The sequence below is a fragment of the Saccopteryx leptura genome, chromosome 3 (assembly GCF_036850995.1).
Source record: "Saccopteryx leptura isolate mSacLep1 chromosome 3, mSacLep1_pri_phased_curated, whole genome shotgun sequence".
Classification (NCBI taxonomy): Eukaryota; Metazoa; Chordata; class Mammalia; order Chiroptera; family Emballonuridae; genus Saccopteryx; species Saccopteryx leptura.
In genome coordinates, this window is record NC_089505.1 from 137,465,788 (window position 1) to 137,487,498 (window position 21,711).

At 46.4% G+C, this 21,711-nt stretch overlaps 1 protein-coding gene across 1 annotated transcript in view; it reads left to right on the forward strand.

The window, feature by feature from the left end:
- The first annotated feature begins 452 nt into the window (after positions 1-452).
- The window catches only part of ROR1 (receptor tyrosine kinase like orphan receptor 1), a 456,010-nt gene continuing 434,751 nt past the window's right edge, over positions 453-21,711 (forward strand). Inside the window, exon 1 of the mRNA XM_066376479.1 lies at positions 453-957. Coding sequence (XP_066232576.1) covers positions 867-957 — 91 coding nt within the window. The 5' untranslated portion in view covers positions 453-866. The remainder of the gene's footprint in view (positions 958-21,711) is intronic.

Below are 21,711 nucleotides of genomic sequence, written 5' to 3' on the forward strand. Positions count from 1 at the left end.
TTTCAGTGCAATGAAACTAGACATTAAAGACAAAATGAGAAAATATAAATCACTTGGGTCAAGGAGGAAATCAAAACGGAAATAGTATGAAATCAATAAATACTCAATTACCCATGGTCACACAGCTAACAGTAGCAGAGCTGAGACGGCTGGAATCTGAGGCCTCCTAACTAAATCATTCAGCCACGAACTGGCATGCGACCCCGGACAAGTCTTCCCGAGCCTCAGTTTCCCCTTCGGTCAAATGGCCTCGAGGGCCAGCAGGGCTCGGGTCTTGGCAGGTTTGAGGTATAGTGGGGGCGGGGAAGTCGGCGAGCGGAGACGCGGCAGCGACAACTTTCTGGGAAATCGCTGGGTGTGGGTGTTGAGAGGCGGCAGCAGAGGGCGCTGAGTCGCCGGCTTGGACCCGCTTCTGCCATTGGTCCGGGCTCGGGCTGGAGAGTTGGTGGAAAGTGACAAGTTGAGGGAGGCTGAGAGCAAAAGAGGTAGCGCGAGGAGTAGGACGAGCCGCCGCAGTCGCCACGGAGCGAGCCCAGGACTACAGCTCGCGGGCGCAGGGCTTGCTCTGCTGAGTCTGAGCTGGGGAGACTCGCCCTCCACTACCGCGACACGGCAAGTCCGGGACCGGCCGCCCGGCCGGCCGAAGCGAGGCTGCAGCTGGAGGGCTGGAGAGGGACCGCGCTTTACGAGGTCCTGAGGCTGCAGGGCGGAGGCGAAGGAGCAGGTTAGAGGGACAAAGAACTTTGCCGACGGCCTCGACATCCTGCGGGGAGAGCAGCCGGGACGAGGTGACTGGGACCCCGGGCAGAGCCCGTGGATGTTCTGCGCGCGGCCTGGGAGCCGCCGCCGCCGCCGCCGAAGGAGGAATGCACCGGCCGCGCCGCCGCGGGGCGCGCCCGCCGCTCCTGGCGCTGCTGGCCGCGCTGCTGCTGGCGGCGCGCGGGGCCGCTGCCCAAGGTAAGAGGCGCGTCCGCCGGCTCCGAGCCCGCCCGGCCTTCGGCCACCCTCCTGTCGGCCAGCCAGGCGCTGGGCACACAGAAAGAGCCGTGCCCGCCTCGGGGGCGGCTGTGACCCATGGTGGGTCTCACAAATGCGACTCCTGGCGCCGGGGAAGCAGGAGAGGATTTGCCCTGGAGCCCCGCTGCGGGCCGGGGTTGCGCCCGGGCACCCCTCCCTCGGCGCCCAGCAGCAGTTGTCAGCGCTGACAGCGTAGAAGGGTTGGGGTTAATGGGACAATGGGGCACTTCCGTGCTGTTCACCCTCCATCTCTAGCTGGACCCTTATCAGTGCCCAGGCGAGTCTGTCCTAAATAGCAGCCGTCCCGGAAGGCGCGGTCCGGGAGGCAGTTTGTATTTTCGGTGGTTCCTGCCCAGCCCAGGCTGTCTGCAGACCGACCCAAACAAAAGCCCTGTCCTTCTGGGACTCCGGCGGCCTCTCCTCTCCACCGTCTCCGGCTCGTCAGCCTTTTGGAGGGTCACGAGGGAGGCCACAACGTGTGTGCTGCCGCTGCTGCCTCCACTTTGTACAAAATGTGCTGTCAGAGGCGGCCTGATGCTCCTGAGTGCTCCGAGTATTCTGAGTGTGCATGTGCGTGTGTGTGTGTGTGTGTGTGTGTGTGTGTGTTAGTTACAAACAGGGGAGGAAAAGCCATCTAATGCATACTTGATTTTGGTAATCTCTAAAGACAATTGCAACAGTTAGAGAAAGACTCCACCGAAAGCCGGAGCGTTTTAGTTCGCTGCGGGAAGCTTGGATCCTTGCTGCGTCTGAGCCGATACACAATGAGAGGGTAGAGCCCGGCTGCGCCCGCGGAGAACGATTCATTCTTTGGAGGTTGGAGGGGGAAAGTTGATTAAGGTCTCCAGGGTCTTGGGCCTCACTTTTAACATGCATCCCTTGAGGGGGTGTCGAAGCCCTTGGAGTCTTTTCTCCCCATTCCCAGCCCAAACCCATGCGGATAAGTAGTACCCGCTCTTTTATCATGCATTTTTCATTTTTAAGTTAGTTCTGTGTTTAGGAAAAGAAAAGGCTCTGGGCTCTTTTACAGTTGTGGGGAAAAGATCTCTTCACTATAGGCTATGACTTCAGAATTAGTTTTTACTAATACCTAGCTAATTTCGTGATAGAAAACACACTCTGGAAGGAAGTTCTATGTGTTGCATTTTGATTTCTTAGAGATGATTTTGGGGATGATTCTGAAACTGACCCTATAGTGAGGTTGTGCTATTTTAGAGGCTCAAGGGCTAAATGCAGCTCCTAATTGTAATTAAGATGTATATCAGCTGGGAGTGCACCTTCCTGGTGAAAATCCTAATGAAATGTAAACAGTTTGGCCACATGGATGTTTGTGTCTGTGATGCCTAACATCTGGCCCCATGCCACAACACCTTGGTGAAAAGTGAAAAATGGGCCGTGCTGCTAAACAATGCTGCTGATGTCAGGTTGCCCAGCTAATTAAGGTGGAGATGACCAGGTGATTCTGGCTAAGGTAGGGCTCCTAGTATGGGACCTTGATTAAATCCGGTTATGTCCTCTGTTCGACTCCTTCACTTCTACATAATTTTCAACAGTGGTTGATTTTAGATCATGGTGGGGTAGAGGGAGCTTACCTTTCTGTGGCCATCTACCTTTAAATAAATGTCCATGCAATGATTTTGCTGAGAGTAAGACAATTTTGTTATCAGCGGTCACCTAAATTGTCTTGTTTAACAGTCTATAGGCTTAATTTTTTTTTAGAGTATTACCTATTCCACACGCTTCAGTAATGAGCTTAAATCTGTTGTTATTGTCTTACTTGTTGTAGAAATCCTTTTCCATTTCTGTGCATATTTAATCCTTTCTCTGAGGACAGAGCTTCTAGTGGAACTCAGATTTACTTTCTTGTCTGAGCCAAGATTCCTAAGGTAACTCAGACAGTGGCTCAGGAAATCAACTTAAAGGGGAGCTGTGTTTCATTTATTTATTTTAAAATTTTTATTTTTAAAAAAGCTCAGCATTTCTTTTATCACTTTGCTATCTTGTTAGCTAAGAGGGGGAAAAAATAACTTTTACATTTATTTCTTCTGGTGTGTGCATTATTGATTTCCTCACCCACCATCTACCTACCCAGAGCTAAACCTCTCTAGGAAGCTGAAACTTTTATAATTGCGTCTGGAACTCAGGGTCTTCGTTACTTGCCTGGGCCTTTCTCAGAATCTTGTAGATTCTGTGGTGTGACTACTTTGAGCCAGAAGGAGGTGGCTTGCTACTGTGTTTGCTGTCATTTTGCAAACCTTCCAATGCCATTTTAATAGGTGTCTGTTCTGTCTACCTTTAGAATAGGAGTCTCTTGAGGGCAATAACACTGAGTGCCAAGTCAGGTACTCCAACTTTATGGCAAACATTCCCTAGACAGCCACACAGAGGCTTAATAGACCAACGGTGTGATCAAACCGAGTCTGGTGGTTTGTGGAAAATATTTAATTTCCAGTATCGTGTTAGCATACTTGGTAGGCATTTGCTACTCTGATGTCTGGGATTATCTTTCTGATATGTAGTTAGAAGTCATATTAAAACTCAATTTTAGTTTGACCTGTGGTGACGCAGTGGATAAAGTGTCAACCTGGAATGCTGAAGCTGCCAGTTCGAAACCCCAGGCTTGCCTGGTCAAGGCACATATGGGAGTTGATGCTTCCTGCTCCTCCGCCTGTTCTCTTTCTCTCTTTCCTCTCTCTTTTTCTCTCTCCTCTCTCTCTAATAAAAATGAATAAATGAAATTTAAAAAATAGGTCATCAAAACAAAACTCAACTTTAGCCCTGGCCGGTTGGCTCACTGGTAGAGTGTTGGCCCCATGTGTAGAAGTCCTGGGTTCAATTCCTGGTCAGGGCACACAGGAGAAGCGACCATCTGCTTCTCTCCCTTCCCCCCCACTCTCTCTCTCTCTTCCTCTCCCTGCAGCCATGGCTCAAATGGCTCAAATGAGTTGGCCCCGGTGTTGGATGACTCCATGGCCTCGCCTCAGGCGCTAAAATAGATTGGTTGCTGAACAATGGAGCAGTGGCCCAAACTGGGAGAGCATCCCCTGGTAGGGCATTTGCCAGGTGGATCCTGGTAGGGGTGTATGCAGGAGTCTGTCACTGCCTCCCCCCCTCTCAATTAATAATAATAGTAATAATAATAAATTAAAAACTCAACTTAGTTTGTTTTTGTCTCCCTCTCTTGCACGGTGAGCACAGGCTCCAAACTAGACTTGAAAGCTAGAAAGCTGGTAAATGGTATATCACTTGTATTCACTGGTATCCAATTTGGCTGTGGTTTGATGGGGACCACATATCCCATTTCACATTTTTTTTTTTTTACTTTTAGATTTTATTTATTTTTAATAGAGAGAGCAGAGAGAGAGAGAGAGAGAGGAAAGAGATAGAACAGGGGAGGAGCAGGAAGCATCAACTCCCATATGTGCCCAGGGAAGCCCAGGGTTTCGAACTAGCAACCTCAGCATTTCAGGTCGACGCTTTATCCACTGCGCCACCCCAGGTCAGGCTCAAATAGTTTTTGAAAATTTTATACAGCATCCCATGGAGAATGGAATGCTCTATAGACTATATATATATTGATGTAAATGTATATTTACATATAAATGGCATATGTGTGCACACATATATAGTATCTAGTCTATAGATTTTTGTTGAATGAATGGAGAATAACTTTTTGGGTCATATAAAATTATGGTGTTACTTGCTTTCCTAGTATAAATGCAACATGGCATATTTTCAAGGGTTTTTCCTTTTCTTGCCCTATTTTCTAATATGAAGGGAATGCAGTACAACTTAATATAGAACTTAATGGTTAGCAGTACAAAAGAGTTGGTGTTTAACAGACCTAGGTTCGAACCTTTTCTCTGCCACATACTGAGTATGTCGATTAGTTTTTCTGAGCCTTATTGGAGTGTTATGAGTTTTAAGCAAAAGCATGTATGGCAGTACTAGAGAAGAGCACCCAGCCTAGAGGGTCTTAACTTGGGGTACTTGAAATTGAGGCTACGTGGACTCCCAGAAATAATAAACAAAATTCAATGTGCATGTCTGTGGTTTTATGTTTTTAGCTATAATTTGATTTTCTGAGAAAATTGCAACCCCCAAAGATAGGAACCATTGATTTGGAGTGTTTGATGCCTGGAGCAATGAGTTGCCTTCCTGGGTTGCTTGCAAGGGGCTTTGGGACATGTCCTAGGCCTTTGCCCAGATCTGCATAATCCGTGGAGCCTCTATCTCTCACTTTCCAGTTTCCCTCCCATTAGGTCAACTGTGATTGAGACTGGGAGAAGCTACAGAACGGTGCCAAGTCCTTTGACCTCAACTAAGAATGTAATTCTCGAAACCCAAGCATTCTACGATGCTTCTGTTAGTACAATTTATTTAACAAACACTTGTGTTTAGGCAAGTCACTAGTCTAAGCATTTTGCAAGGATTAATTTACTGAATCCTTACAACAATCCTACAATGGAGAGAGCATAAATAGCTCATTCGGATTTGGGCACAGAGAGGTTAATTTACTTTCTTAAGGTTACACTGCTAGGATATGGCTTTGTTGGGCTTACAAACCCTGAGAGGTCGTGGCTTTTATCTGCTGCCCTACACAGTCTTTTCCAGGTTAAATCTTAGACTTTACATTCTCCTTATGAATGGGCCATGGTGCCCTTTCGCCGGAGGTTTTCATAAAGCAGCAAAGGGACTTTTTCTTAGCCATATCTAGGGGTAAGAAGAAATGATTGGACACAGCCAATTTCAGTTTTCCTTCCTGTGCTGCAGTTCCCTGAGCCAGTGTTGCTGTAACTCAGAGATGGACCTGAAGGGACTCCAATGGTCTCCACCTCTAATCAGGACGAATTACACTGTTGTAATAGTCGCAGTTTTGATGGGGTTTGAGGAGTGTGTCGGGCAGTTCTTTCCAACCAGCGATGAGATGGAATTTTTTTGTTTTAACTTTTTTTAATTGATGAGAGAGAGAGAGAGAGAGAGAGAGAGAGAGAGGAAGAAAGAAAGGAAGGAAGAATAAGAAAGAAAGAAAAAGAGAGGAAGAACAAAAAAGAGTGAAAGAAAGAAACATTTATTTGTTCCATTTAGTTATGCATTCAGTAATTTTTTCTTGTATGTGCCCTGACAGGGGGTATCAGGATGATGCTCTAACCAACTGAGCTACCGTCCAGGGGTTGTAAGATTAGTTTGATGAAGTGCCTCTGCTTTTGCATCTTGGTTGCGGACAGAGTAGTGGTGATTTATTAGAGTGCTCTCCGGAGGGAGTGCTGGCTTGCTCCACAGTCCCGATGTGGACCAGACCCTGGCAAATCCAGCCCCAGCTAGGAAACACTCGTCTCCGAGGCCTCTTTCTTGAACAGAAGGGCCTTAGCTTGGCCTTACCTATTCCCCAAGGGGTGACAGGAGACTCTTTTGCAGACACACTGAGAGAAAGAAATAGTCTTCTAGGAGTCTCAGAAAGTTCTCTGGAGTTGAGGGGGAGGGGACAACGGGAGTGGTGGGGGGAACTCTTCAAAATCCTTAACTAAATGCAGCTGCTTGTTACATGGAGCCTGACTTGCATGCCAGGAATATCTAAAAAGCTAACGAATACAAAATAAAAATAAACATCAGTAAAAAGGCTCTCTCTTTGTTGCAGTAAGCTCGGTTGGGGTTTTCAGTTTGTTTAGGAATGGGATAATTGTGGCATCCGCTTTATTTTGGTAAGGCAGTGAAATGTGGATTGGTGTTATTGTCATAGGGACGCTACCACCACCTGAACTTTTTCCTTCACACCTCCCCCTTCAGAAGGCTCAGGCATGGACATCCACAGGGCCTGAGTCTCAGACTGTTGCCCCTGCGTGAATTAACATTGGAAGAGGGCAGATAATTTAATGGGATAATCTTGGCAGGGCCAGAGAATTTCACACCCCATCTCTCACTAATAGAAAGACAGTAGAAGGCTACAACATCCTCAGATGAAAATAAAAGGCTCTGCGTAACAGTAACTGTCTGTCCATAAATAAGGTTCTGTAGAGTTTTGATCCCAAAGCTGTTATTAAATACTGATAAGCCAAGCCTCATAATGTTTGGCCGCCTTACATTTCCTTTCCCCCCTTCTCTCCATAGAACCATAGTTAGTTTTGTTTTTTTTTAAGAGGGGAAAGGGACCTAAAAGAGCAACCAGTTCAAGCTGTTTATTTTCTCAAGTATTTCTATACAGAAAGGACCTTCTTTTATAGCCATTTAAAGAGGCAGTGTGGAATAACAGAATTGGAAGGGATTTGAACCTGATAGACAAAGGTTAGAATTTGGGCATAGCTGTTTTCTGGCTTTGTGACCTTGGGCAAAGTTCTTTGACCTTCTGAGCCTCAGTTTCCTGATCTGCAAAATGGAGATAACAGTGATATTTGAGTTATGGGGTTTTGTGATAATTAAAAGAGATAGTAGACATAATGCACTTAAGAGCACCATGGACCTCCTAAACATGCGGTATGCTAGCCACTAGCATTATCAGGGGCTTGCTGGAAAAATTAGAAAACTTGGCTCCAAGGCAATGAATGGTCATTATGCTGTGAGATACAAACCAAGACTCAGAAAGGCAGCAATTTTTATAATATTTTTAGACTCTTGAGTGTTTCATTTTACAGGGAGCATATAGACACTCTAGATCTGAACAGTACCCAGGCCAGTGCTGGGGACCCGGCTGGGAAGAGATTCCACAGTGCAGTTTTTCAAAGCCTTAAAACAAAGGCTTTTTTCAGAACAGAGAACTCTTCGGGGAAGAGCAACTTCTCCCTGGTGCTTGGTGTAATTCCAGAATCCTGCAATGGGGAATGTTACATTTCAGAGACCTCTACTTGTAATCTGACCGTTTTTTAGCTCCAATATCCAAATAATCTTGCTGAGCACACTTGAAAGAGAAGGATAATGGCTGGAGGAAGAAGTCCTGAGGTGCTCTGTGAGCCATTTAAAATTTCTGAGTGCAGAAAAAAAAGTTCATGTTACCCAAAGGGAGAAGAGCAATGAAGTGTGTGGGAGGGGATGGGGGAGATAAAAAAGAACTAAAATCCATGGCAGGGTTTGTGTTTTTTATTTTTATTTTTCAACAGTAAAGCTTGTCATTCAATGTATTTCAACTAACATTTATTGTATATTTATTATGTGCAAGATACAGTGTTAATGCTCAGAAATAAAACACTATCCCTGCCCTCAAGGAGAAATGAAGGGTATGGGAAATTCTTACTTTTTAAACAACCTACTATGTGCCAGGCATAGTTCTTTATACATGTGTTAGGCTTCTATTTCCCAGTAGTCCTTTGAGATTGGGATTTCTAATCCCATTTTACAGATAAGGAAATCAAGGCTTGGGGAGGTAAGTAGCTTGGCCAACCTCACACAACTGTTAAATTGGGATTTGGCATTTGAACCTGGAATTTTGAATGTAGGTATTTTGACTCTCAAGTGTATGCTATTTTCGCTGTCCCTGAAGTATATAGCTGGGGAGACAGAACAAACAGACGTGAACCTCCACATGCCAACTAGCTCTCTCACAAGTGAATTATAGGAAAAGGTTCTGAAAAAGTGCTATGGGAACACAGAGGTAGAAGACATGAATTCTCACCTGGGGAATTGGAGGGTCAGAGGAAAACATTAGTGTCTTTCATAGACTCATGTGGATGCAATGAGGTAACGCGTAGAAAATGCTCAGTACTATTAACACACGACGTAAGTGTTAGCAAGTGTTCTACTGCAGTCACATAGCCAGGGAGAGAGAGCCCTGGGATTTACCTGCCTCAGGAACCGTGTGTTCTTAACTGCTGTGCTCCTTTTCAGCAGGCATGTGGTTGTTGCAAAAGTAGGTGGCTATGTAGTCCCCAAATGGAAGGCCAGGTACCAAGACATTTTCTCTGGTATCTTCCCCACCTGCTCTAATCCAGATATTTGGACTCAGCTCTGCTTTGGGTGGAGGAAAGGAAACCATAGGCATGAATTTGGAGAGAATCGCAGTGCCAAATTATTAACTATAACATTCCTGGAACTCTGGCCAGCATCTGCCATGTTCCCCATTCATTCACTGATCATTCATTTTTTTTTTTTTCACTTACTGTGAGCCAATATTCTGCTAGTCACTGGAGATATAAAAGCATTGTCCTTGCCTTGTAGGGTTTTTGAAATGGAAGATGTATAGTGGAGATTGCTGGCTGATCACCAAATCCATTTCTATCTCTTCCTGGGCATATGGCTAGACTACATTTTCCAGCTCCCTTGCAGTTAAGTGAGGTCATGCAACTAAATATTAGCCAATAACACGAGATGGGAAGCAATGAGTGTCACTTGTAGGCTTAACCCGTAAAAACTTCCCAGGTGGGATTGATATGAACCTGAACATGATAACCCTAGAAGTCATTGAAGATACCACAAGATGGAAACTGCCTGTAATCCTCCCTTAATCACTGTGCAGTGGAAGCCACCTGCCAGTTCATAGTTGTTTAGGTATTATGTGAGCAAGAAATAAACTTTTATTGCAGTGAAGGTGGATATTTTGGGGTTTATTATTCATAGCTGTTAATGTTAACCAACTATATATGTATAAATGCACTTACATACATACATACACACCACCAGATCATTTTCTTGGGTCAGGACTGGCATTTTTAGGTAGAATGTAATAGAAATAAGAAATACCAGAGGGGGCCTGACCTGTGGTGGCACAGTGGATAGGGCGTCGTCGACCTGGAATGCTGAGGTCCCTGGTTCGAGACCCTGCACTTGTCTGGTCAGGGCACGTATGGGAGTTGATGCTTCCTGCTCCTCCCTCCTTTCTCTCTCTCTCACTCCTTCTCCTCTCTAAAATGAATAAATAAATAATTAAAAAAAAAAAGAAATACCAGAGGGCTCATTATCAAGGTGAATATTGTTTTGGAAAACTTGAGCTTCAGTTCTGTATATGATGATTTGGGTTATTGGCTTGTACCAACAAAAGTTTGAAAGCCACTGGTCTAGTGAAGACAGACAAGTCAACAGCTCTGTATAATGGAGTGTGGTAGTTATGACAGAGGTACTTAAGTCCCCATGCTATGGAGTCTCAGTTAAGGAAATGCCTAGAAAACAGAGATGACATAAGGGTTCATTTTTCCAGTCAGCTGGTATCAGCGGCTGGCGATTCAGTGTTGAGAAGGATTCTGAGGTTCTTCCAGGACCTCTGGGAGGGAATGCTGTGGTTTGAGAGCAGCATCTGTCCTGGGCTTGGCAATGAGGAGAGCGCAGCCTGGTTTGCATCTGACCGCTCCTCGTGGAGTGTGGGCTCCTGCCAGTGAATTGACCCCCTCCCCAAGTTGTGGCACTCATATAGTGTCTCTAGCACTGTGCTAAGCTCGGTTGGGTATCTAGAAGAACTATAACTAGCCCTTGGGGAATTTGCCTTTTAGAGGCTATAATATAGGCACTTGGAAAATAATTATACAGCCAGTGCATGCAGAGTTAGCAATTATAGACGCATAATCCTGAGAAGGGAGAGGTCTTTTGGGAGGAGGTGTGATATGATGCAAGCCTTGAAGGACAGGAAAGATTGCGATGGGAAAGGAGGAAAGGAGCTGAACAGGCTGCAGCGGCCCTGGTGTCCACGGACCTGCCCAAGCTCTCCTGGGTTCTTACACTGGGCCCTCATCCCGGAATGGGAGCGTGATGAAAAAGAAAGAGGGCTCGGAGGGGTGCCAGTTACGGTTTTTGCATATGAAAGGCATGGGGGAGGGGACAGCGACGCAGGGGGGTTTACTGGGAGTATGGTTACTTACCTTTCTTTCCCTGCAAGTGAGTGCCCCAGAGAGTTAAAAATGCAGCACGGTTCAGGCTGTTTGTCAGAGGTGTATTGTGTCTTACTCCCTCTGCTGCAGCGGTTTTGTTCTGTAGTGCAGGCTACTAAATTCCAGTAGACCTTTTGCCTGCTTGATGAAAATCATAATGGTATAGTAATGATTAACACAACAAGCATCTTGGGTATCAAGAACCATTCTAAGTTAAGTATTTTAACTCACATGGTCTTCAGGGCAACCCTGTGAGGTAGGCACTAATATTATCCCTATTTTCTAGATAAGGAAACTGGGGTACAGAGAAGGTAAGTAACCTGTGCAGGATCACACAGTGGGAGAGCCAGGGTTTGAACCTGGTTATCTGGAGTCCAAGGGCTTTGTCCTTGACCATTAAGTGGTACTGCATCTCAGTTTGTTGTTGCTTTTTTTTAAAAAAAAACTTAATCTGATAATTCAAATTCTCTGTGAGATCTCAGCTAAATCGCTGAGTCAAATAATTTTAATCAAATCCTCCATTTGGATAGGGCTTTGAAGCTTAGAAGCTTAGAAATTATAATGTAAATTTTCCAAATAATGTTTTGCGTGTAAGGTTGGCCCCTACTTAGGTCACTGCAGCTGGTGAGGCCTGTCTGGAACCCAGCCTCTTTGACTAGTGTTTTCTGCTCTAGAAGATCACCTGGGTTTGGAGGTGATGACTGAGAGACAGAGGTATGTCCATTCTCCCTGTAGTTTCACCCCCTAATGATTTTGCCTGATTCTCCTCAAACCAGCTACTGTTTTCAGAAATAGCTGTGAGGCATTTGTATGTGGGACCTGGAGAGAGGACTTCTGTAACCTAAGAAAGTTCTCTTGCAAATAGGCTGAGAGGAGTTCCTTAAAAACAAGGTTACTAAGCCGTTGGTGATTCTAGCAGGTGTAGGAGCCATTCATAGAGGAGGTTTGGCCCTAAAGGTTCTGGTGTGAAACTGGGCTCACCGCTCTCCTGCCAGGTGAGCACATTACTTGTCTTCTCTGAGACGCGCTTTCCTCACCTTAAACGGGAAGCTGGTGCTGCTTGCCCAGGCAGGTGGGGAGGGCCGAGGGGCTTGCTTGGACAGTGCCTGGGCTGTATCCAGTGTATGCTGTCAGTTACTCCGTGAATTAAACGCGGCAGAGCAGCAAGACTGCACTCCCTCCTCTGGGATTTCCCCAGGATGCGATGGGGCAAAATTTTAAACCTCAGCATCGTGCTAGCCTTTATTTTATAATATAGCCATCTCTGGGGCAGACCTTCCTGGCACCTAGACTTTTTAGGTTATAATTATATTAATACTTCTCAAGGACAGGTTCTTTCCTGTGCTCTGCGAAGGTAAACATCTTAAGGTAAAAAATAGATCCTGCCGCCTGCAATCCTAGATACCCTTAGTTTCCTATCTGTTCCTCGCGAGAAATTGACACCGTTTCCTGATGGGTTCAGGCGTAAATCAAAGCCACTTATTTTATTTTTTCTCCATATGAGACATGATAGCCTCACCTCTTGGGTTTCACTCCCAAGCGGGCATTTCATAGTTTTGAACATAATTGTCACATTCCTTGCAGAGTGTTGGTTTTTCTCCCCTACCTGAACTTCCAGTGGTGAGAATTAGCCCTTCGTGTGGACTCAGAAAGACATGCTTTAAGGAAGTGGTGCTGAGCTCCGTGGTTGCTGTTTACTTCCCTCCCTTCAGAGATTTGTTGAGGATTGGATAGGACTTCTAGTCCCAAAATAGGGCGTGTTTGAGAGGAGTGACAATAACCAGCAACAATTTCTGTTGATATTCTTAACCTACCGATGAGTTCCCCTCTTTTTTTCTCTGCTGCTCACAGCACTCCACTCACTCCTACCTGTGTCCCTAAACTAAGGAATCAAGTGATTTGCCTACAGCCAGATAATCTTGAGTCGGGGGGGGGGGGGGGGGGGGGGACGGGACGTCTAAGGACATCTGATAAAGGGTTTTCTTCTTCCCATCAAGCAAGGGAGGGGTCGAGCAGCGTATGCCGTTCGTTCTTCCCAATTCATCCATAAGTCACTACCTAGGCCTGGGTCCCCAGCCCTTGCAAGGAGTCAAGTTAATAAAGGCGCGGGGACAGTCCTGCACTGAACACTACTTGGTTTCCCTCCCGAAGACAAAAGCACTGGGTGTGGGGAGTAAAGCATTTTTCCTGTACACTGGCTGCAACTCGATTTTTTTTTTTAAAGGAGCAATTGCCAGATTTCATGGTTGTGTTGGGGTTGAACTATATATATATATATATATATATATATATATATATATATATATATATATATATATATATATATACATACAGATGAGATGGTCAAAACGTTTATAAATAACCTCCCACATCTTTGCCTCAGGACTCAGGCTTAGAAAGTTTCTTAATTAATCCAGGATGTTGGTTAAAGTGGCTTCTCCCTAGAATCAAATGAACAGAGCAATTGATTTGCCTGCTCAGTGTGGGTGTAGAGGAGCGAAGGAAAGACAGGGACCCCTGAGTCACATAGCGCCTTCACCTGCCCGAGTGACATGTCCTGTGTAAACTACCACTCGGTCACTGGCGATTCCATCTGGTTAAATATTTATTTAGCAACTAAGGTGGGTGCAGGATAAATATATGGCAATACCTTCTCCCTTAGGAAGTTTTCTGTTTTTGTTAGGAGACAAGATTGCTACCCTTCAATGACATGAAAATAATTGACTGAATCAAACCTCACTGTGCTGACCTTGATTTAGGATCTTTCTCTGTCTTGTAGCCTCTAGAACCTGTGTGCTCTGGCACCTGCCCCATGGGCCCAGCACAGCTGGCTCATGCTGTTCCCTCCCTGCACTTCCCCTAGCTGAAATCTTGTTCTTCAATCCCCAGTGCTCCCACATTCAGGAATCCACCCTTTTATCCTTCCTTCCCCTGCGCCTCCGTGGTAAGCCACTGTTCTCATACAGGCCACTTAAATCGCATTCACTTACTCTGATTTAGCTCAACACCGAGATTTTTAAAAAATTTTAATTGATTTTAGAGAGAGAGGAAAAGAGAGAGAGAGAGACAGACAGACAGAGACGACAGGAACATTGATCTGTTCCTGTATGTGCCCTGACCGGGATCGAATGGACAGCCTCTGTGCTTCAGGACAATGCTAAGCAACCAAGCTATCCGGCCAGGGCTCAACACCGAGATTTTTAATGTTTGTAATAATAGACCCCATCATTTATTGAGCATCTACTATGGGTCACAAATCGGGTAAGTATTTTAGAGGAATCCTATTATTTTTCTCTCCAGAATTATTGCCCCCTATTCAACTGCCCTTCCCTCACTTCCTCTTTCTGCCTCTTCAACAATTGGGAAAAGAACTGTATTTGCCCACACTCTAAGCTTGTTATGGGGAAACTGTCAATCATAACCCCTGCTTTCCAGTCTCACTGTGACGGGCTGATCATAGTTCGTCCCTGGGATTTCGGGGCAGCCCCTCTGGGATGGGGGTGCTGGGAGATGCCCTCGGCTATGACTCTGCCCTGGAAAGAAGCTGGTGAGTAGGAGATAATGACATTGATATCTAGAGCAGGCACTGCTGAAGGTCAGGCGGTGATCCAATCTCTTTTCCATCTCTCTGAGATTGTCTGTCCAGAGCCCCAAAACTTTGCTTTAGGTGAGCTTATTATGTTCTGACCGTGCACACACCTTACCTGACTAATCCTCACAACAAAATGAAGTGTTATTATTATTATTTTTAACCAAAAAGGAAGCAGTTTTAATGCTTTCTCTCATGAGAAAGTATAGGCCAATTGAAAACATGATCAGAAATGGAATACAAAAACAAAAATAACCCATAATCCTAACACTCTGATAGTGTTTTCTATACATGTATATTTCTAAAAGGAGGTCACACTTATTCCAAGAGGAAACTGAGGCTCAGAGATGTTAAGTAACTTCCCCAGTATCCTCTAACCAAGCCACTTCTTTATGAGCAGGGACCAGATCTTATGTCAGTTAAGTACTGTCTGGTCCAGAAATAGCCCTATATGTGTTGACTGGATGTTAAATTTAGTGTACTTAAGTGCCAAGAGGAAGGTGTATACAGTAGGTTTTGTAGCTCAAAAAGAAAGAGATGCCTGACCTGTGGTGGCGCAGTGGGTAAAGCATCGACCTGGAAATGCTGAGGTCGCTGGTTTGAAATCCTGGGCTTGCCTGGTCAAGGCACATATGGGAGTTGATGCTTCCTGCTCCTCCCCCCTTCTCTCTCTCTCTCTGTCTGTCCTCTCTCTGTCTCTCCCTCTCCTCTCTAAAATGAATAAATAAAAAAAAAAAAAAAAAAAAAAAAAAAAGAGATGTGCATTGTTTGGGGTTCCTAGTAAGGTTTCTGAAGGAGGTGGAACTTGAGATGAAGGCGAATATTAATTTGTTTCTCTGCAGTATGCAGTGTCCTGAGTGGTCCGAGTCAGACTGTGGGGACACCTGAGCTCTTCCTGCCGTCAGGGCCGGGCACTGTCCAGACTTACATTTGAGTTTTTCAGAAAATTGCCAAAGAACAAAGTGGAAATATGTTCCTGTTGACCTCGCACGGAGGCCCAGAGGAAGGAAGTTCACAGCTGTTGGGGCAGTAAGAAGCTAAGACCTAAAGAGTCTGACCTAAAGCAATAAAGCAGGGGAGTGAGAAGTTCAGAACAGCACCGAAATATTGTCAAGGATCTGCTGACGGGATTGTCAGGCAGGCCTCCTCCGTCCGTCTGCCGCCCCTCTCTGTCTCAGCCGGCCCCTGGGTCCTCGGGCTTTCCCATGGGCTGCCCCCTTCACAGGAATTCCCTTCCTCAAACCATCAGCTGCCAGTCCTGCCCTGGCTTGAATGTCACTTTCCTGAATGGCCAGACTACATTGGGTTCCCACCTAGTAGCTTTCACAAACTTATTTCTGCAGTTGTTACTTTTGTGATATCTCCTTTATCACTGGATTGAATGATTCTTAGAGGAGGGTCTGAATCTAGGTCTCAGCCAGTCCAGTGCCTGGTGGCCAATTATATCAACCACTTGCTTTTACTAAAGCCTCTTAGCTTTTTTTTTTTTTTTTACTTCCTAGAGGGTGGGATAATTCCAGTTTGCTTTGCTATTACTATCTAGCAATTTGAACAACTGAAAATCTGCAAAAATGCAGATTTGAACAACTGAAAATCTCAAGTTAGCCTGATCTGTGGTGGCGCAGTGGATAAAGTGTTGACCTGGAACGCTGAGGGTTGCTGGTTTGAAACCCCGGGGTTGCCTGGTCAAGGCACATATGGGAGTTGATGCTTCCTGCTCCTCCCCCCTTCTCTCTCTCTCTCCTCTCTAAAATGAATAAAGTCTTAAAAAAGAAAAGAAAAGAAAATCTTAAACCTATTTCTTTCAAAAGATGAGGACTCCAGCCCTTTAAAAAGTCAATCTCAACGCAAACCTCCCGTCTGTTTGCAGCGGGGCAATGGGCAGCCCAAGAGCGGGGCTCTTTTCCCATGGTGCAAAATCTGTGATAACTCTGGGTCCTGCTGCTGTAAATTAGGGCCACCCTGCTCTTAACGGGCAACAAATTAACATTCTCCCTACAGCCTTCCTTTCTTTCTTGTTTCCCGCTTTGATTTTTGACACAGGTGTGGAAACTGCTGGCATCGTGCCCCAGGGGAGCGGGCATTGTGGCTGAGCCCGGGGCAGGTCTGGGCTGTGAGGGCCTGCCCAGAATAGGGCGGCAAGTGATTTTTCCCTGTCCTGAGCATCCTTCTGCTCACTCCCTGGTCCCCCTTTCCAGTCCCCTTTCTTTGTTTAGGAACTTCGCAAGGTCTCATTACTAGGGTAATACCCCTAGGCAGGGAGGCTCTGTCTCTTTCTCTTAATAAGCAGAGGTGAAACATTCTCTAAGTTTTGAATTTGCAAGCAATCTGGATGCTGATCTGCCCAGAAAGTCTTGTGTGAACTGTCTGCTTCAGGCTGAGCTATCTCTCCATCAGCATGAGAGAGAAAAGGGAGTTTGACAAAGCTTCGGGTGGCTAACTTGAGGGGAGGCAGCCCTGGGGGAGAAGGCAGGCCCTGGCTGCTTTATCTCTTGCCCTGCTGGTATCATTCAGGAGGATCATTGATCAGCGTGCACACCCAGGCCCTGGGCTAGGTGCTGATGCAGTAGGTGCTGCTGCTAGGAGCTTGCAGGTGGGCCTTGTGGGGAGCAAGAGAGGGTAATGGCTGTGCCTGAAGAGCTTGAGCACAGGTCCTGGGAGCAGTTAAGCAAGGCTACAGTTGGATTGGTGGAGAGAGGATCACGTGTCTCAGAGGCACCACTAGAAAACACGAGTCAGCCCTGGCCCGTTGGCTTAGGGGTAGAGCGTCGACCCGGCATGTGAAAGTCCCGGGTTTTATTCCTGGTCAGGGTACACAGGAGAGGTGACAATTTATCCCCCCCTTCTCTTTCTTTATCTCTCTCTCTCTCTTCTCCTCTCCCACAGCCATGGCTCTAGGATGGCTCTGTGGAGCCCACGACTCAGGTGCTAAATATAGCTCAGTTGGAGTGGCCCCAGATGGGCAGAGCATCATCCCCAGACAGGGCTTGTTGGGTGGATCCTGGCTGGGGTTGCACTTGGGAGTCTGTCTCTGTATCTCCCATATTCTCACATGCATTTTTTATCCTACTGATAATAATGGGTGTGTTTATTTTGACAAATTAATTTTCAAAAATCTGCTGTCTGTAATGTTTGGTGTTCCACTAAATGATAAAAACCATTTCCCGGGCCCCTCTGTGTAAGCCAGCCCTTCCCGGGGATCCTCACTATTCCCCTAGGGCCAAAGCAGCTCGGGACTCAGGGAGCCCGGGACCCCACGCCTAAGTTAAGTGCCCAGATGGGGTAGGGTTCAGGACCCAACCCAGGCCTCTGCCTCTTCAGAAAGCTGCTCTGCTCTGACACCTGGGGTCTCAATTTCATCCTCTCTGTAGTGGGATTATAATTCCTTCCCTGAAGATTAAGGAAGATGAAAGGAGATGAAGGATGTAAAAGTCTTATCTGAGATTGAAGGGTCAGATAGCAAGCAGCAGTTTATCTCCATTTCTCCGGTGAGAGGATCCACGAGGCTGCCTTGGGTCGCTCGGCAAATATTTATACGGCTGGCATTGTTCTAGCTGCTGGGGGTGAAGCCGTGAACAAAACAAAGACCCTAGTCATGGAGGAAGACTCTGAAAATAAAGAAATAGATGCCGTATGAGGTAGTAGTGAGAGCTAAGAAAACTGAAGCAGGGTGAAGGGACAACGGGTGATGGGTGAGGGAGGTGCGGTGGGCTCCAGTAGGGGGTAGGGAGGCTCTCTGACAAAGTGACTCCTGTGCAGAGACCTGCGTGAAACGAAAGAGCGGGCATTGTGGCTGGGGGCCGGGAGTCCTCTGGGAGCCGGGTGGGCAAGTACAAAAGCTTGGAAGTGGTCGTGTGTACCTCTGTTACCATTAGTGGCATTTGTAGAGTGCTTACTGTGTGCTGGGCAGTACGGAGGCATCACCTAATCTTAAGCACAAGCCCGTCAGGTAGGCGTGATTATTATCATAGCCATTTTATGAAACTAAGGGACCCTCAGCAAGCAACAAGGCAAGCTATTCAGGTAACTGGGGAGGAGAAAGTAGTTCTCATTTGCATGAGGTTGTACCTGAACTCTGCACGGAGAAAAGAAGGCATGGTTTGGGGAGAAAAAAAAAATCATGAGTTTGAGTCTTGGTCTGCCGCTCATCTGTTGTGCAATCTTGAGTAAGATGCTTCACTTCTCTGGGCCTCAGCTTCCTAATTAGTAAAGTGGGCTAACAGAATTTCAGAGGATTTCTGTGTATATTAAGTGAGAAATCCAGGTGAAAAAAATGTTGCAATCTACATAGCACCATGGAAATGTTACTGTATTATTACTACGGCCACGAGTGGTACTCCCTCCTCCCTCCTCGCCGCTTGAAAAGGGAGTGAATGAGAAAAGAAGTTTGCCATTTATGTAATTTCCTCTTCTTTCCCTGAAATTTTATTTTACGCCAATGTCTGGGAGGGTGAATTAACTACAGTATGCAGTTGAGTTGTCAAGCATTTTTCTGAAAGATTAAAGAGCTATGAGAGAAAGTTGGTAGAGAGACTTCTCTCCTTGTAAAGCAATCACTCGAGCTCCTAGGACTCCCAGCCCACTGTCATTCATAAGACCAGGCTACCCCAAACCGAAGTTCATGGCAGCTTTCTCTAATTTTGCATTGTGTAGATAGAAGGCGTGCCATGACTTTTACATAAGTGGCCCTAAATAATTGTACCCTTTTAAATTATTTTATGCCTTTGTCCTATATGTGGGATGAATGGCTAAATTTCAGAGAATTTGGAGAGATGGGTATTATTATTTCAGGCTATAGAACAGAAAAACTGCAGTCAAGAGACTTTTCCTAAACTGAGTAATTGGTGGCAAGCCTGGATATCCATTCTTATTTCCGGTAAGGAATACTTTGCTTCCATCGCCATGGCAGCGGGTCAGTAAGTTTATTTGTCTGTCAACTGATTGACCACCTTCTCTGTGCCACGCATAGTGCTGCTCAGTGCTGGGAATATGATGGTGGTGGCTGGTGCTTGCTCCTGGGAATGCCTGTAGAAGATGCTCAGGATATATTGAGTTCAAATGCTTGCAGCTGCCCTCCTGGAACGTCTAGAAAATGCAAGAGTGGTGGTTGTTTTATTGTCACTTGATGACTGGCAGGCACGCACCCATCTAACTGGCACTACATCTGGTGCCTGTGATCAGACCCGAGTCATGCAGTCTGCATTTTTGTTTTTCCCAGCGTGGCCGTGGCTTCCTGCGATAAGCTTCATCTTGGCTGGGATGCCATCCTCCCCTGGGGTTGGGATAACAGCTCCTGGGGACTGTGGTTAATCACAGGAGAGGATTAGCCCAGGGAAAGAATCCTGTCTCTCCTTGTGTGCATCTGGGATTAGGTAAAACTGCTGCTGATGTGATCAGGTAAAGGTGTGGGCCATTCCTGGGTCCCAGGAGCCCCAGGGAAGGCTTCCTTTACTGTCGCTGCTTCTTAAGAAGGAAGGGGCACTGAGAAAGCAAAATTATTCTGAAGTCAAAATTCTGCCTCTGGGAGTCAGCTAAACCCATTCACCTGTGATCTTGGGCAAATCCCAAAGCCACGGCCTCCCCAATCTGTACAACTCCGGGCACTAATCCTATGTATCTCATTACCTTTTGGTGATGATGAGTGACGATAATGGCAGGTACTGAGTGCACACAGTAAGCATCAATAACTGAACTAAGATGACCATTTTACAGGTGAGGAACCAGAAGCCCACGCTGGCAATGATCAGCATTAACCACCCACAATTCCTTAGTGGTGGTGTCTGCAGTAGAACTCAGCTCTCCCAGCCTCTGGCACGAGGTCATGAATGAACCTACTTCTTTCTCTTGTGGGTGGTGGCCCCCTGTGCCCTGTTGCCTGGAGACAGGCAGTGAGTGGGGACTGGGATACTTCAGCCACAGAGGCTGAAGAGTCTTTTCCCAGTTAGACCACTTAACTGGACTAGCTTGTACTTAAATTCTTCATCTGTAATATCAGATGGCCTGATGGCCCCTTCTGGCCCTAATTTTTTTTTTTTTTTTTTGTATTTTTCTGAAGCTGGAACCGGGGAGGCAGTCAGACAGACTCCCGCATGCGCCCCACTGGGACCCACCCCGGCACGCCCACCAGGGGGCGATGCTCCACCCATCCGGGGCGGTGCTCTGTCGCCTGGGGCAGAGGCCACGGAGCCATCCCCAGCGCCCTGGCCATCTTTGCTCCAATGGAGCCTCGGCTGTGGGAGGGGAAGAGAGAGAGAGAGAGGAAGGAGAGGGGGAGGGGTGGAAAAGCAGATGGGCGCCTCTCCTGTATGCCCTGGCCGGGAATCGAACCCGGGACTTCCGCACGCCAGGCCGACGCTCTACCACTGAGCCAACAGGCCAGGGCCTCTAAATTTTTTTTTTTTTTAAAGCCTACTGGTGAAGCAGAGAGCTATAAGGGAGAAGTGGAGGGAACGTGTCAATATTATGTGATAAAAAAAGCTGTAAATCTTGACTATAGGCCAGGGACTATGCTGGGCTCCAGGACACAGGGGGACCAGACCATAGCCCTGTTTTCTTATGTCCAGCCTCCTATACTAGTGGAACTTTTGGGGTGGGGGTGGTTAGGGGGAATGGGAAGAGACATAAACCAGAGAAATTAGAGTTCATTTTGATATGCGCCTTAAGGGAAAGGGTGAGCTGTGGCCCCAGATGAGGCTGTCCGTTGGTGTTGGGAGGCTGCCTGCGTGTGTGTGTGTGTGTGTGTGTGTGTGTGTAACCATTAGCATACATGGAATGATTCCAAATGATGTACAGTGCAGGGAAGCAGAGTCCTGTGTGTGAGGAAGGGGAGTTTGTGGTTGAAAGGGCAGATTCAGGAACGTTCCAGTGGGAGGGCTGGCAGCCAGGCTGGTGCTTCAGGGGGCTGGTGGCTTACATTCCTCTAGTTAGAAACCATCAGAAACCCCACTGAGAGGGCTCCTGTGGCTTTGGAGTTGTGCTGGTGTTTCCTCTTGCAAGGGAAAAAAGTAGTTTTGCCTTTAAGTGTTACCTTTGTGTCCTCTTGGTTTCCTAAGTATGTTAAGATCCAAACCCAAAGTATTTGCACTAAACTTGTTAATTTTAACAAAGTGGTAGAATAGCATAAGAATGGGAAACAGCTAGAATGCCGCCAATTTATCTTCCCTTTGTGGTTTTGATTTCTGGCCTTTTAAAAGAAGTTCCTTTGAAAACTTAGCAAACCTGTGACTCTCTAGACCAGTGGTAGTCAACCTGGTCCCTACCGCCCACTTGTGGGCGTTCCAGCTTTCATGGTGGGCAGTAGCGGAGCAACCAAAGTATAAA